Here is a 13,993-nt window from a genome sequence, read left to right as displayed (position 1 = left end):
ATTTAGCACCATTGGTATTTTGTTTTGCAGGCACGTTCCGGCTGAAGTATGCTCCCAAATCAGACAGCCAGGACTCTGGGGACTAAGAACGAGGAACTCCTGTGACCCCTGTGCACATCAGCACCTTATGATCCTCCTGGTGGAGGAGTCCCTTTCATTTAGGTAACTCTTTGACTCTTTGAACACACTTTGATGATTGGAGAATGAATGGTGGCCTGAGGCCACTTAACTCGACTGATGAAAGTCGAAGCATGGAGTCCGTTTGGAAGGAGATATTAACCCCAGTCCATCTGTACCATATGATTTTGATCATACCAAATACAAGAGATGGTCAGGTCTAAACCCTGAGGCCGAGGGTATACAGTGTTTTCGAATGGGAAATGATTTAGCTGTACAAAATCCACAGTTGAAAATATGATGCAATACTTCTCACACTACTTGGTACACACCTCAGCCTCACTCAGTCAATCGGACAAACTCCAAAGACATACACCTTTCATAACAACTCATGCGGCATGCAAAGATGTCCTCTTAAGTCGCTCTGGAGATGAGTTGGATGTATCTGAGAGGATGCTGATGTGTGAATGTAAAGACTTGCAGTGTAATATGACTGCCAAATAACGCACATTGACTGACTGACTACCAAATCCTTCTCCTCTGGGACAGAGCAGGTCTGTGAGAAACACAGAGGAAGAGAAGCGAGTGCTTTATTCTTCACATCATTCGCTGTGGGTACTTTGCCCTATACAGTGCAGGTATTAATGGTGAAAGAAATGGTGCGAGCATTCTTAGTTTAGATTTTAAGATGTGCCATTGATATTTGTGTTGTTTAATCATTTAGAAGTTGGAGCAGTCTAATTTTATAATCATTGTCGAAATGTGTGTAGGTTTTAGTTGTATGTATAAGGTTATGTATGTTTGATTTTATAATAGTTGGATTTGATGTGGTGAGGTGGTGCTATGTAAGAGGATCCTTTTTTAAAAAGATTTGATATTGAATGTCAGAGAATGTGTCCTTGAGTTGCCACCATGGTGTGGCATGTGAAAGCACTTTTATGAGATCGGCTGGTCCCAGTCCATTGGATGCGAGTGTGACATGAGGACCGTAGTCCTCAAGGATGGACAAGTTATTATCGTTTTTTTGTGTTGCACTGGAATGTTCCTAGCCAGGTCTGGAGGACACAATTCAGTCATAAGGGACATTTTGTTGAAAATGATGTTTATGAAATGCTCGGGGCCATGACTGAATTCAAACTGAGTTGGTTTTGGGGTGTGGTATGATGTGGGTGTCTTTTGTGTGTGTTCGCAGGTGGGAAGAGTTAGCCAAATTATTTTGCCAATTTGCTTCAGCCAGCTTGTCCGCAACCTCTGCAAAGTTGATTTGACTTTAGATAGCCTATCTTCTGGGCTAGTTAGGGACCGTCAATAAATGACACAATATAAATTAGACTATTTTCATATTGCAGAACTTTTCATTTTCATTAAATGCTTTCAATATTTGCATATGCATTTCTACAATTTATATTTGGTTTGATGTTTTAAGTCATTGAAATGTGGAGCTATTGAATTCTTACATATTGTCCCTTGTATATTGTGTAATTTACAGATGGTCCATAACTAGCCCCATAGGGATATCCAAAGTCAACCCAATTTTACCACAGGCATTTACGATTGTGTTGCGTGCAGCTCCACTCTGAATTGATGATTACTTGTGTGCAGTCAGCTGTGGGCACATGGGCAGGATTTAAACAAACCCAAACTTCATTTACATTGTGATGCAGTCACGACTACAACACTTACAAAACTCTGTTTTAGACAAGGCTGACTTTATGACCAAAATGATCCTATTTACACTTCGTAGTAAATTTTGACCATATAATAAATGTTTCTGACTCATTCATGCCACATATGCTGTTTTCTAAATGATACATTTTTTTTAGTGGCTGTTGCTCTTTAATAAGACTGACAATATCAGGATCCTTTGGTTGAAACAGGAAACAGATTTACAGTAGTTCTATTCTGCTGGATGTGATCTGGTCTGAGGACCAAAGATCAAGGAATTGTAGGGCCCAATCATGGATCGTATCTGACCATCTGTAGAGTATTGCATGCTGGGGAATGTTGTATTTTTTAAAAGTGTCAAACCTTTTCACCACATCTGTACTGTCTAGTTCTCATGGGAGTAATAGAGCTTAGTGAGAACATTACTGTAACAGTACGCCACATACAGAACTAGCATGCATTTTTAAAATATATATTTTGTTACATTGTGCCTAATGAATACACCCTGGTTCACGCTGCAAACATTGTGTAAACCAACTTCTTTCATGATATCATTCAAATGAAAAGAGTGATATGATTGACTATTGTAAATCATGTTTGTGCACTAAGCTGTTTATCCTGGATGTCTTAGCCACCCTGAATGGTACAATCATTTACTAAAGAAAATGTATGGACATAATAAAATGACACCATATTTTTTGATTCTGGAACTGGTTCACCTTACTTGGTTCCAATGAGGTTGTTGTCAAACATACATGACACCCCCCTGTCCAAAAGACTAATCTAATTAGCTGGTATTATTTGAATGTAACATCACTATCTTCTTAGTCAATAGCTATGTATGTTGCCTGATCTCAAGTAAACATTTTGTGCATTTAAAAAAGGAGTTTTAAAACATTTGGTATTATTTTGAAGCAGATTTGAGCTTGAAGGGCAAATCACTTGTTCATTTTTATGTAAAATTTTTATATTGTATGGTGTAGTGTGTTTAAGAATTGTTTTTTATATACTGCATCAAAAACATTGTAAAAGACATTAAAATGTTTTCGTTTCCATCCTTTCATGGCAACATTTGTATGTTTCTCACTGATCAGTATTTTATCTAATTCAAACGTCAGGATAGGGGTTCTAGATGGGAATACCTTTACATAGTCTGTTTTATTCATAAAATACCAACAAATACAATGAAAGGCTGCGTAATATTGCTGTGAATATGAAGAATGAGAGCGGCAAACAGCAGAGCATGCAGAGGAACATTGGGCTGATAAAACTATCATTCCTCTTATTAAACCCTCAATCAAACTGATCATAGAATCATTCGTATTCATTACACACACATAGCATATGGACATTTGTACAAGGAAGTAACATCACATTAAATAAAAACAGAAAGATTATCTGCCAAAAATGAAAATAAAAAGGCATCCTAACATTTAAACTGTTCCAACAGTTGAGAGGACAGCGAGAAGGAAAAGCACAACAGTCAGCACACATTATAAAAGGCATAAATAACCCTCTATTAAACAAATTGAATATTCTAAAAGCGTGACGCCACCCTGGGATGAGTACTGTTCAGAGCCCTAGGGCAGGTCTAGGAGGGGGACGGATGGACAGTTGGTTGGTGGACAGACCCGGCCGTGATGCCCGCCCAGTCCAAAACAGCCACCAACCCCACACCCTACTTCTGACATCAGCATTATCCCACATCAGTGACCCTTTCACACACGTGCAATTCGATCATCATGCTGTACATGGAGGCAAATTTCTTATAACAATCATCATAGCAGGTTTTCGGTAGCATTCTTTTCCTTTTTAACCAGGAGTCCCTAACATCTCTTCCACGTGGAGACGTTTACAACAAAGCGCGGGAAGATATATATATATTTTTTGAAAGGACCTTCATTTTTATTTTATTTTTTTAAAGGTGCAAAGTAAAATAATCTCTGAACCCACAACCCTTATCAAGTAGCTCAACAGAGCAACCCAGGGGGAGGGGAACTGCTAAACTGAACGCACATTAACATGTTACTCAAACTTGTGTTAATACAATGAAGCCTATAGTTGGCCTAGAATATTCAACCAAGTTGCCAAAGGAAAGACTAAAGAAAAAAGAACCACTCATTTTGTCACAGCAGTTGAGACTATTGGCCTGAGTCACCAATTACAGAAGACTTGATGAAACATGTTCTTGTGGAAGTAGTTTGTCCCATGTCTATCAAACTGGATTCAACACTTTAACTAAACTGTTAGAAAATTCCTCAACAGCTGTTGTGATTGAAGCTTCATCCAAAATACTGAGCTCATTCAAGTTTAGCAAACACAACAAGTGGAAAATAAAATATGGAGATTTCTGTATAACTGAACTCAACCATGATGGACTCAAGCTGGGATTTAAGCTGTAAATTGTTTGAGTCGAACTCAACCTGAACTGGCAATCATCTCTGCTATACTAATCCATTCTATACACCAAACAACCCAAAGATAACTATTGAATCTCTTTTCCCAAACACATGGCTGGATGAACAGGGAGAGGTTTTGAGTAATGGATGAACGGGGAGAGGTTTTGAGTAATGGATGTACTGGGAGAGGTGTTGAGTAATGGATGAACGGGGAGAGGTTTTGAGTAATGGATGTACGGGGAGAGGTGTTGAGTAATGGATGTACGGGGAGAGGTGTTGAGTAATGGATGTACTGGGAGAGGTGTTGAGTAATGGATGTACTGGGAGAGGTGTTGAGTAATGGATGTACTGGGAGAGGTGTTGAGTAATGGATGTACTGGGAGAGGTGTTGAGTAATGGATGTACTGGGAGAGGTGTTGAGTAATGGGTGTACAGGGAGAGGTGTTGAGTAATGGGTGTACAGGGAGAGGTGTTGAGTAATGGGTGTACAGGGAGAGGTGTTGAGTAATGGATGTACAGGGAGAGGTGTTGAGTAATGGATGTACAGGGAGAGGTGTTGAGTAATGGATGTACAGGGAGAGGTGTTGAGTAATGGATGTACAGGGAGAGGTGTTGAGTAGTGGGAAGTATGAGTATGAGAAGGTGCAGGACATGGCTTTTAATATCTATAAGGGTCCCTTAAGGGCATGGGAGAAGAGGTCAGTCTGGTTCCCATTGTCTTGGCTAAGGTTTTAAGCAAGGGTTCGAGGGAAGGCAAGGGGGATCGGTCTGTATTTAGGAACGAAGGATCAAGGAGGGAGGAGGTGATATCGTTGTCCGAGCTATGGTGTGGAGGTGGGAGGCTGTTACTGGGGGGTTATGGTTCCAAAGGTCTCCTGCGAGGCGTACACCATGTAGAGGAAGCCATCATCGTCCTTCTCGCGATCGTACACCTCAGCGATGGCTGCCGACACAGAGACCATGCTGTGGCCGTTCACCAGCAGGAAGAAGGCCTGGTTGGAGTTCAGCTGGAGGCGCCTCCTAGTGAGGGCAAACATAGAGTTTAGCACATCTTATCCTTACATAGACAAGAGAGTAGATAGTGTATCAGATCCTCACATTTATTTTTTATGATTTGTAAGATCAACTAAGTGAATTTGCTTTAGTGATTAAATGACTGATAAAGTGGTGTCAGTAAATACAGAGAAGAAAGGATGATGGAACATCCTGTACCTGATGATTTTGATCAGCTCACTCATATTGACATGGTCAGGAACCAGGAACTTGGTTTTATCCAGGATGGGCAGCTGCTTCTCTCCCTTGTATCTCTCGATGATGACCTGAACAGGAGCAGAGGAAACTTCTTATTATAGAGCTCCCTGTACCCAAGCTACACTGTGCTTGGAGGAGTCACATTACAAAGACACAGCTAGTGTTAGTCACAGGGGGAGGGGATAATACCAAGACACAGCTAGTGTTAGTCACAGGGGGAGGGGATAATACCAAGACACAGCTAGTGTTAGTCACAGGGGGAGGGGATAATACCAAGACACAGCTAGTGTTAGTCACAGGGGGAGGGGATAATACCAAGACACAGCTAGTGTTAGTCACAGGGGGAGGGGATAATACCAAGACACAGCTAGTGTTAGTCACAGGGGGAGGGGATAATACCAAGACACAGCTAGTGTTAGTCACAGGGGGAGGGGATAATACCAAGACACAGCTAGTGTTAGTCACAGGGGGAGGGGATAATACCAAGACACAGCTAGTGTTAGTCACAGGGGGAGGGGATAATACCAAGACACAGCTAGTGTTAGTCACAGGGGGAGGGGATAATACCAAGACACAGCTAGTGTTAGTCACAGGGGGAGGGAGGGGATAATACCAAGACACAGCTAGTGTTAGTCACAGGGGGAGGGAGGGGATAATACCAAGACACAGCTAGTGTTAGTCACAGGGGGAGGGAGGGGATAATACCAAGACACAGCTAGTGTTAGTCACAGGGGGAGGGAGGGGATAATACCAAGACACAGCTAGTGTTAGTCACAGGGGGAGGGGATAATACCAAGACACAGCTAGTATTAGTCACAGGGGAGGGGACAATACCAAGACACAGCTAGTGTTAGTCACAGGGGGAGGGGATAGTACCAAGACACAGCTAGTGTTAGTCACAGGGGGAGGGGCATTACTCAGCACTTTGTGACCCTGGAGAGACAAAGGAAAGGCTCAGGAAGCAGTCATGTAGTGTAACTGAGGCTCTGTTAGGCTCTCAGTGTGTGTGTGTGTGTGTGTGTGTGTGTGTGTGTGTGTGTGTGTGTGTGTGTGGAGGAGGGGAGAAAGGCAGCAGATGGAAGGTTAGAGCGATATTCAATCTGTTATGTGGTCTGCTTGGGTCCTGATACATGGCTAACACAGATAAGATTCCACACCCTTCTACCTATTCCTCATGAGAATAACTGCTAGGGAGGATACCCATGGTGTGTTGAGGGAAGCAAGGGTGGGTCTGTATTGAGGAATATGTTCTGTTCATGTATACATTAAGATTGTTGTGGCAATAGATGTAATACTAACTGGGATCTTGTTGGGGTGCTGCTCTCGAATCAGTCTCACATCATCTACTCTCTGCTCTGTGGACACAAGGAAGAACAGGTGAGATGACAAATCAATGGGAAAATATATGGTAGCCTGTTATCTTAAACCTCCTATGTTTACACAATACAATCTGTGCAGCAAACCACCAGGTGCTGAATAAACTCAGACCCTAAACGAAACAGCAAGTGAACATTATCGGCACTAATCCAGCCCACCTGAACTTTGCACCTCCATGACCATTTGTAACAAAGACAAAACAACTGTTTCCATGGCACCAGATAAGGCCTTGGGCCCCTTTGTTATCACTCAAACCCTGGTCTGGGTTAGTTCTGACTGACTGATAGAAGAAACAACAATGACACAAATGCCTGGAAGGATGAACTGCCTGATCCCAATTACTCCAGTAAATTGTTCTTATTGTGGCCTTTCTATACAGAAATACACTAGCTCACTTTTTTCTTATGTAAATCCCCCCAAACTTGCAATTTAACAGGTTAAAAGCCTGGTCAGTTAGAGAAACAAGGAAGCTCTGGCTACCTTTGGGCTACAGTCAGTGTACCAATATGTTGCTCAACACTTGGAAAGAAATATATCAGAAGGGAAATGAAAAGCTTGTAAACACCATCTCTATTTTCACAAACCCTTTAAAAAAAAGAAGTTATTTTCGAAAGTGGCCACATTTCACGTCTGTAGCCTCAGCGCAGAGATCAAGTCTACTCGTGACTCCAGAGCCACATACTTTGATATAACTGGTCAAATCTACAAACTATGTGATGGTAAGTTAACTTTTTAGATTTCACTTCCCAACCCATAGATTTCACTTATGTATAACCACAACAATATAATAATAACCAATGCAATAACGACATCGCCTGTTGTAACTACTGCAGTGTAAACTAGTAGCATGTTACAGCAACATTGTAACTGGTAAGATGTTTATGTTCTTTGAGTTTAGGACACTGCACGTGTTCAGCCAGTGCTCTCATTCTCACGTGGTGATATTGCGCAATTTTTGAGGGAAACGTTAAAGACTGACGTTTGGACTGAATTGTTTTGAAGAAATTTGCCATGACATCAGACACTTTACCGTGACGACAAATTGGCCAACTTCAAATTCAAAGAGCTAGGAAACCTTCGGAGCCAATGTAGAGTCATCCAGGAAATGGCAACTAACCGATATTTTGGCTACATGGCTTGTATCGCCAAAGAGCTAACTGTCGCGAAGTAAACAAGGGGCCTTATCTCAGACGAAAACAATGTATCGGATATAAAAGCCTATTTGCGGAAAGCGAAGATAACAGTCCAAATATGAATTGTCGTGTTATCTAGGTCTAGGCCTACATGATAAAGTCACAGAGGTTACAGACATTTGTTTTTGTCCCTTTCCCCTAGGCCTTCCTTTCACCTACGCAATACGTCCCATCCCCCAATCATGCAGCGCACTTTCCTGCTTTTCTAGAAGAGTAATATCGGCTACTTGTTTTTTTTTTTTTTTACATCTCTGTCACAAACAAACCGAGCTCAAGATAATATATTTAACGTTTCGCTGCCACACGCTTACATTGTACAGAGACATACATTATATGCTACAGCATACAAACTAAACACAACAACACCATATTTGCCATCCGTCTGTTCGGGTTGCATAACATGAGCCAGAACCATTAGCCTATACAAATACAGCTACCACCTTTAATTTCCACGAATTTGTCGCTGTGAAAAGGCCTATATTATATAATAGATGAAATAAAGTATCTCCCATTTGTACTTAGACTGTTTATTGCCTTTGGCTTCTGATCGAAGTTGAGCTGATTAACTATTCAGACACTGGGCCTTACTAGGGGAAATTGGAAAACCATCTGTTCTCCAAATAAAGGCTGATACTGAAACAAGAAGCCACTACATTTGATCAAATCGAAATAATATACACAATTAGACAACTTCAATGTTAAAACTTGCTGTACTAATAGGCTACATACCAAATGTCCTCCTTTGTTTGAACGTCTTCTCCGAAGGCATATTTCACGCAGGTCAAACCGTTTTGTAAACGAGGCAAAAGATCCCTGTATGAATTGAAAATATATTTAAATGTAGGTGATGTAAATTTTTGGGCGATCAAAGCCCAGTTTTTTTGTAATAATAAGAAGTTGAGTCCTTTGATGTTGTGCTATTCCTTCTTTGCTGATTGCTGCGAAGTCTATAGCGAAACAAACCAGTCAGCTGATATTTGACGTCACTGAGAGAGAGACCAATACCTACGCTCTGTATTTGCCGCTGGCTGCCCCACCACCACAGAAAGCACTGAGCTATCAGCCTAGCTCACCACCAGAGAAAGCACTGAGCTATCAGCCTAGCTCAGTGCATTCTGTGGTGGTGGGCCAGCCAGCCTCAGATTACACAAACCCACAAAGAATTTGAAAACAAATCCCATTTTGATCAACTCTACTGGGTCAAATACCACAGCAGCAAGCTGTGTTACCTGTTGCTACAAGAAAAGGGCTACCAGTGAAGAACAAACACCATGGGAAATAAACTATATTTATTTTCCCTTTTGTAACTATTTTCACATCATTACAACACTTTCTATAGACATCATGTGATGACATCTTTATGTTTTTGAAACTTTATAAGTGTAATGTTTTTATATCCCCCTTTTTCTCTCCAATTTCATGGAGAGAAACACAACCCAACCAAGCCGCACTGCTTCCTAACAAAGTGCGCATCCAACCTGCATCCAACCTTATTGTTTATTTCACTTTTGTTTATTTCACTTGCTATGGCAATGTAAACATATGTTTATATGTTGTGTGAGATTGAAGCTACAGGTTGCATACAGAACAACCCTACCAGCCCTTGCACACCATAGGTGCTGGAACTGGATAGATATAAACAATATGGCAAACACTTCTTAGAGGCCCTAGGAGGTAGGGTTTATTTCTGGACGTGGACTATATTCAGATACTCCACCGTTCTCCCTGAAGTATGAATTTGCTCAGAGACCCCCACATCTTCTGCCATTTTCTTACAGCAGTCCATTCCTTTAAATCCAGCAGGGGGAGTGAATGAGCTGGATACAGCAGGTTTAATAGTAGAGAACCAATACCACAGCCTGAATGGTATTAGTGGCAATAAGGTCTATGCTGTCAGAAAATAAACGGATAACAAGGATCCCCTTTTCCAGTCCGCAATCTCAAACCCTTCTTCCTGTGCAGTTTACAATTGTTCTTGCAGAGCCCCACCTTTCTGGCCAAAAAAAATGATATGCATGTTTTGCATGTTATTTTGGCATTAATACATAGGGGTTGGTAATGTTCTCTAGTTGCGTGATTGGCTCAGTGTTCTGTCACTCATGGGGACACTACATCACCGCCAAATCTAAGGGTAGAGCTAGCTGCCATAGAGTTACATTAGAAGTGCCCATCTAAGAAGACTCAAGGTCATTGGCCACAGATAAAATTATGTCAAATCACGTTAAATCTACAGCAGCTTTGATTGGACTGATCATGTCAACATCATACTTTCAAAATCTTAGCTAGCAGTCATCATCATGAATCAAGTCGACAAAATCTACTGGCCAATCCTTGTCATATGAAGAGAAATTATAGATAAAACGTATCGGTGCTCATCGGCCATAAACATTACACAACAAGTTGGAAATCACAAATTCAACAATGAGTGGTTTGGAATGACTCAGTGGCTAACAGCAAGCATTGCATAGCAATCACTAGCCTCCTATTCAGATTTCGTGTGGTCCCAAGTATAGGTCTCTTTTCCAAGCTCTAAAGGATAAACATTGAACATTGGCCATGGTGTCAATCCAGCATGACTTCTGCCGTGCTCAAAACAACTGGAAACTGGGACTGAGCTATCAGCCTAGCTCAGTGCATTCTGTGGTGGTGGGCCAGCCACTGGGAAATCTGATTTCAGTGAGTTCAAGACAGACCTGGGTTTAAATGCATGTGTCACGTCGGTACGAATGATTCGGGAGACAGGAGCAGGAATGCGTAATATTTTTTTTGAATTATACCCAAATTACGGTGTGCAGTGTAAAGGCATGGGGACGAGGACCAAACAAACACTATACAAAACACAGGGTTGAAACCCAAAACAAAAGAGCGAGGAATACCACGAATAAATAACACAAGCGCTCAATGATTAACACATGGGACGAGACCTGTAATCATCTGCGCAAACCACAAATGGCACGAAAGCCAAAACACACAACACAGGTACTTACATGAACCAACGGACATTGTAACAATAATCGACAGGACAATGATAAACCAAGGGCACACTTACTAATCAATGGGAATAGGGGCCAGGTGTGCGTAATGAAAGTTTCGGAGGGATCTATGACAGCATGGGACTGGAATATTTAAATATTTGTATTTTAAGAAGAAGAAAACCCGCTGTGTTTTGAGTACATGCCAATTCTTTTCAAGTGTATTTCCAAAATACATTTATTCAACTAGGTGTATTGTCAAATAAAAAATATCCAAACTTTGAAATAAGTGTGAAAGTCATTTTAAAATACCTTAAATAGTATTTAAACCCAGATCTGGTGTGGTGTATTACCCTGAAACAAGGGTCCCCTGTGACTCAGTTGGTAGAGCATGTCATTTGTAATGCTAGGGTTGTGGGTTTGATTCCCATGGGAGACCAGTATGACAATGTAAATAAGTTGCTCTGGATAATACGTTTAGAAAAAAAATATTCAGTATAAATGACAAAATTACCATAGATGTTAATTACCAACATTACTGAAGATTCCAGTAACTTTGGTAAATTACCGGTAGCTTTTTACAACCCTAATTTGCTTAATGACTAAAATGAAGGGGTGTCTTCATGGAACAATATTTTGATGATGAGTAACTATGACCACACTGTTACCATGTTATTAGCCTACTGCTTTATTCTGTGCTACAGATAATGTCATAAACATTCAGGACTTGTATATGCGTGTCTTAGAAATTGCACTGTGCACACATTTCATGGGGGTTCTATTGATAGTAGCACTGAAAGGTACACTACATGACCAAAAGTATGTGGACACCTGCTCGTCAACACATCTCATTCCAAAATCCTCGGCATTAATATGGAGTTGGTCCTCCACCAAACTTTACGGTTGGCACTATGCATTGGGGCAGGTAGCAATCTCCCGGAATCCACCAAATCCAGATTTGTCCGTCGGACTGCCAGATGGTGAAGCGTGATTCATCACTCCAGAGAACGTGTTTCCACTGCTTCAGAGTTCAATGGCAATGAGATTTACACCACTCCAGTCAAAGCTTGGCATTGCGCATGGTGATATTAGGCTTGTGTGAGGCTGCTCGACCACGGAACCCAAACCCATTTCGTGAAGCTCACGACAGTTACCGTGCTGACGTTGCTTCCAGAGGCAGTTTGGAACTCGGTAGTGAGTGTTGCAACCCAGGATAGACGATTTTTACGCTCTGCACGCTTCAGCTCTTGGCTGTCCCGCTCTGTGAGCTTGTGTGGCCTACCACTTTGCGGCTGAGATGTTGTTGCTCCTAGATGTTTTCATTTTACAATAACAGCACTTACAGTTTACCGGGGGCAGCTCTAGCAGGGCAGGAATTTGATGATAATGACTTGTTGGAAAGGTGGCGTCCTATGACAGTGCCACGTTGAAAATCATTGATCTCTTCAGTAAGGCCATTCTACTGCCAATGTTTGTCAATGGAGATTGCATGGCTTTGTGCTCGGTTTGATACACCTGTCAGCAACGGGTGTGGCTGCCGAATCCATTAATATGTGTGTTTGAAAATGGGATCAAAGTTGATAGTGCAGCTTCTGTTCTTGAGCCGCAGGTGGCGCTCTCTGATAACCTCTGACTGCCACTCATCCTGCAGATTGAGATGTTTTGTGGAGCCAGTCGACAGTTTTATGACTACCATATCCTCTGAGCCAGGAGTGTAGCCTTCGGGTATTTTTTTATTTCTATATATTTTTTTATGTGTGGGGGGGGGGTAGACCTACATTCGTATGTTTTTTTACTTGCTAATAATGACCTATGACAGTCAGGGAGCATTGAAAAAAAGAATAAGTATAGTAGTAGAGAAATAGTAGAGTATATTATTTTACTACTATTATTTTACTCAAATTTTGACAGCGAGGACATAATAACACATTTTCAGTGCGGCACTCTGGCCCTCGCTGAAGACCGAATACATCCCCCGGGGCAAAATGTCTTGCGATTATTCATTTGACATTTATTTTACCAGGTAAGGTTGATTGATCTGGTGATTATTGCAAGGAAAGGGGTGAGACAGAGCTGACCTACTGTTACTAGGGATAGAATTCTTGAATTTGACCCTTTTTACACAGAAAAATTGATTGAGGACACATTTATAACTATGACCTGGGGAATAGACCTATTGAAGGGGAGTGAGAGTAGCTTTCTCAAAAGTAGCTTTAAGTTGTAGGCCTACTTTTGATTACTGCAGCCTGCAGTAATCTGATATGCAAATCTACTATAAATATAATTTAAAAAAATATCAAATAGTCTTATTATAATAACAACATGACACCAACTAATCATGTTACTTCTCAAGATTGAAAAAAAAGTGATTTGATGCATTGATTTGACTAATAGACATGTGTTTTGTTCAAAGAAAGAAAAAGGGTCTTTGTGCAATGGTGCTGTGCCTGCTATCACACAATGATAATGTTACTATGTTTTTGAAATAGGTTTGCAAAGGAAGGGTATATTAACTGGAAACTTTCTAAATTTACGAGTAAACTACTAGCAATTTGGTAACTTTCAAATTTAGTTTGGAGTTTTATCAGATGACATCTAGTGGCCTTTTTGGGTACTTCAGATTATCACAGGCATCTGTAATTATCTCTGGGCCTCTGAGTGACCTTATCATGTAAAAAAACATGATTTAATCAAATAACAAATAACAAAATAGAATGACAAAGCTGTAAAACATTATCTTAAATATAAACTTAGTGAACACCAATATCCTTTATATATATATATATATATTACACACTTTTATTTATTTACTATGTCAATATGTCTTTGTTGTAAATGTTCTGGCATGAAACTGGTGGCAGCTGTGAAAAAAGTAAACAGTTGGAAGAGTTGCAGAGTTAATTGAAAATAATGGCATTGTTGATTAGATGCTTTTTTCATCAATTAGGCTACTTTATCTTGAAACATATGGTCTATCTACTAGAAAATCATGTCAAACTCATGGACAAAATTAATACTA

General features: G+C 40.7%; 2 protein-coding genes across 2 annotated transcripts in view; one reads left to right on the top strand and one right to left on the bottom strand.

Annotated features, from left to right (window-relative positions):
* zcchc14 (zinc finger, CCHC domain containing 14) overlaps window positions 1-2,835 on the top strand; it is a 32,365-nt gene extending 29,530 nt beyond the window's left edge. The window contains exon 13 of the mRNA XM_020456512.2: window positions 31-2,835. Within this exon, the coding sequence (XP_020312101.1) occupies window positions 31-86 (56 nt within the window). The 3' untranslated portion in view covers window positions 87-2,835. The remainder of the gene's footprint in view (window positions 1-30) is intronic.
* Window positions 2,836-2,921: 86 nt separating this feature from the next.
* On the bottom strand, window positions 2,922-9,032 carry LOC109867375 (microtubule-associated proteins 1A/1B light chain 3B-like). The gene is made up of 4 exons (XM_031801137.1): window positions 8,732-9,032; window positions 6,732-6,787; window positions 5,394-5,500; window positions 2,922-5,201 (listed from the first exon to the last, which is right to left on the bottom strand). Exons 1-4 carry the CDS (start codon window positions 8,769-8,771, stop codon window positions 5,027-5,029), a joined length of 378 nt encoding a protein of 125 aa, XP_031656997.1. The 5' UTR covers window positions 8,772-9,032; the 3' UTR covers window positions 2,922-5,026.
* Between the last annotated feature and the right edge of the window lie 4,961 nt (window positions 9,033-13,993).

Source organism: Oncorhynchus kisutch, linkage group LG22 (genome assembly GCF_002021735.2).
Source record: "Oncorhynchus kisutch isolate 150728-3 linkage group LG22, Okis_V2, whole genome shotgun sequence".
Taxonomy (NCBI): domain Eukaryota; kingdom Metazoa; phylum Chordata; class Actinopteri; order Salmoniformes; family Salmonidae; genus Oncorhynchus; species Oncorhynchus kisutch.
Note: the sequence above shows the minus strand (reverse complement) of the source record. Positions and strands in the feature narration are given on the sequence as shown.

Coding starts and splice junctions, on each gene's coding strand:
- LOC109867375 (XM_031801137.1), bottom strand. CDS start 8,771: ATGCCTTCGGAGAAGACGTTCAAACAAAGGAGGACATTTG. Junction 6,788..8,731: donor CAAACAAAGGAGGACATTTG/GTATGTAGCCTA, acceptor TTGTGTCCACAG/AGCAGAGAGTAGATGATGTG. Junction 5,501..6,731: donor AGCACCCCAACAAGATCCCA/GTTAGTATTACA, acceptor GCTCCTGTTCAG/GTCATCATCGAGAGATACAA.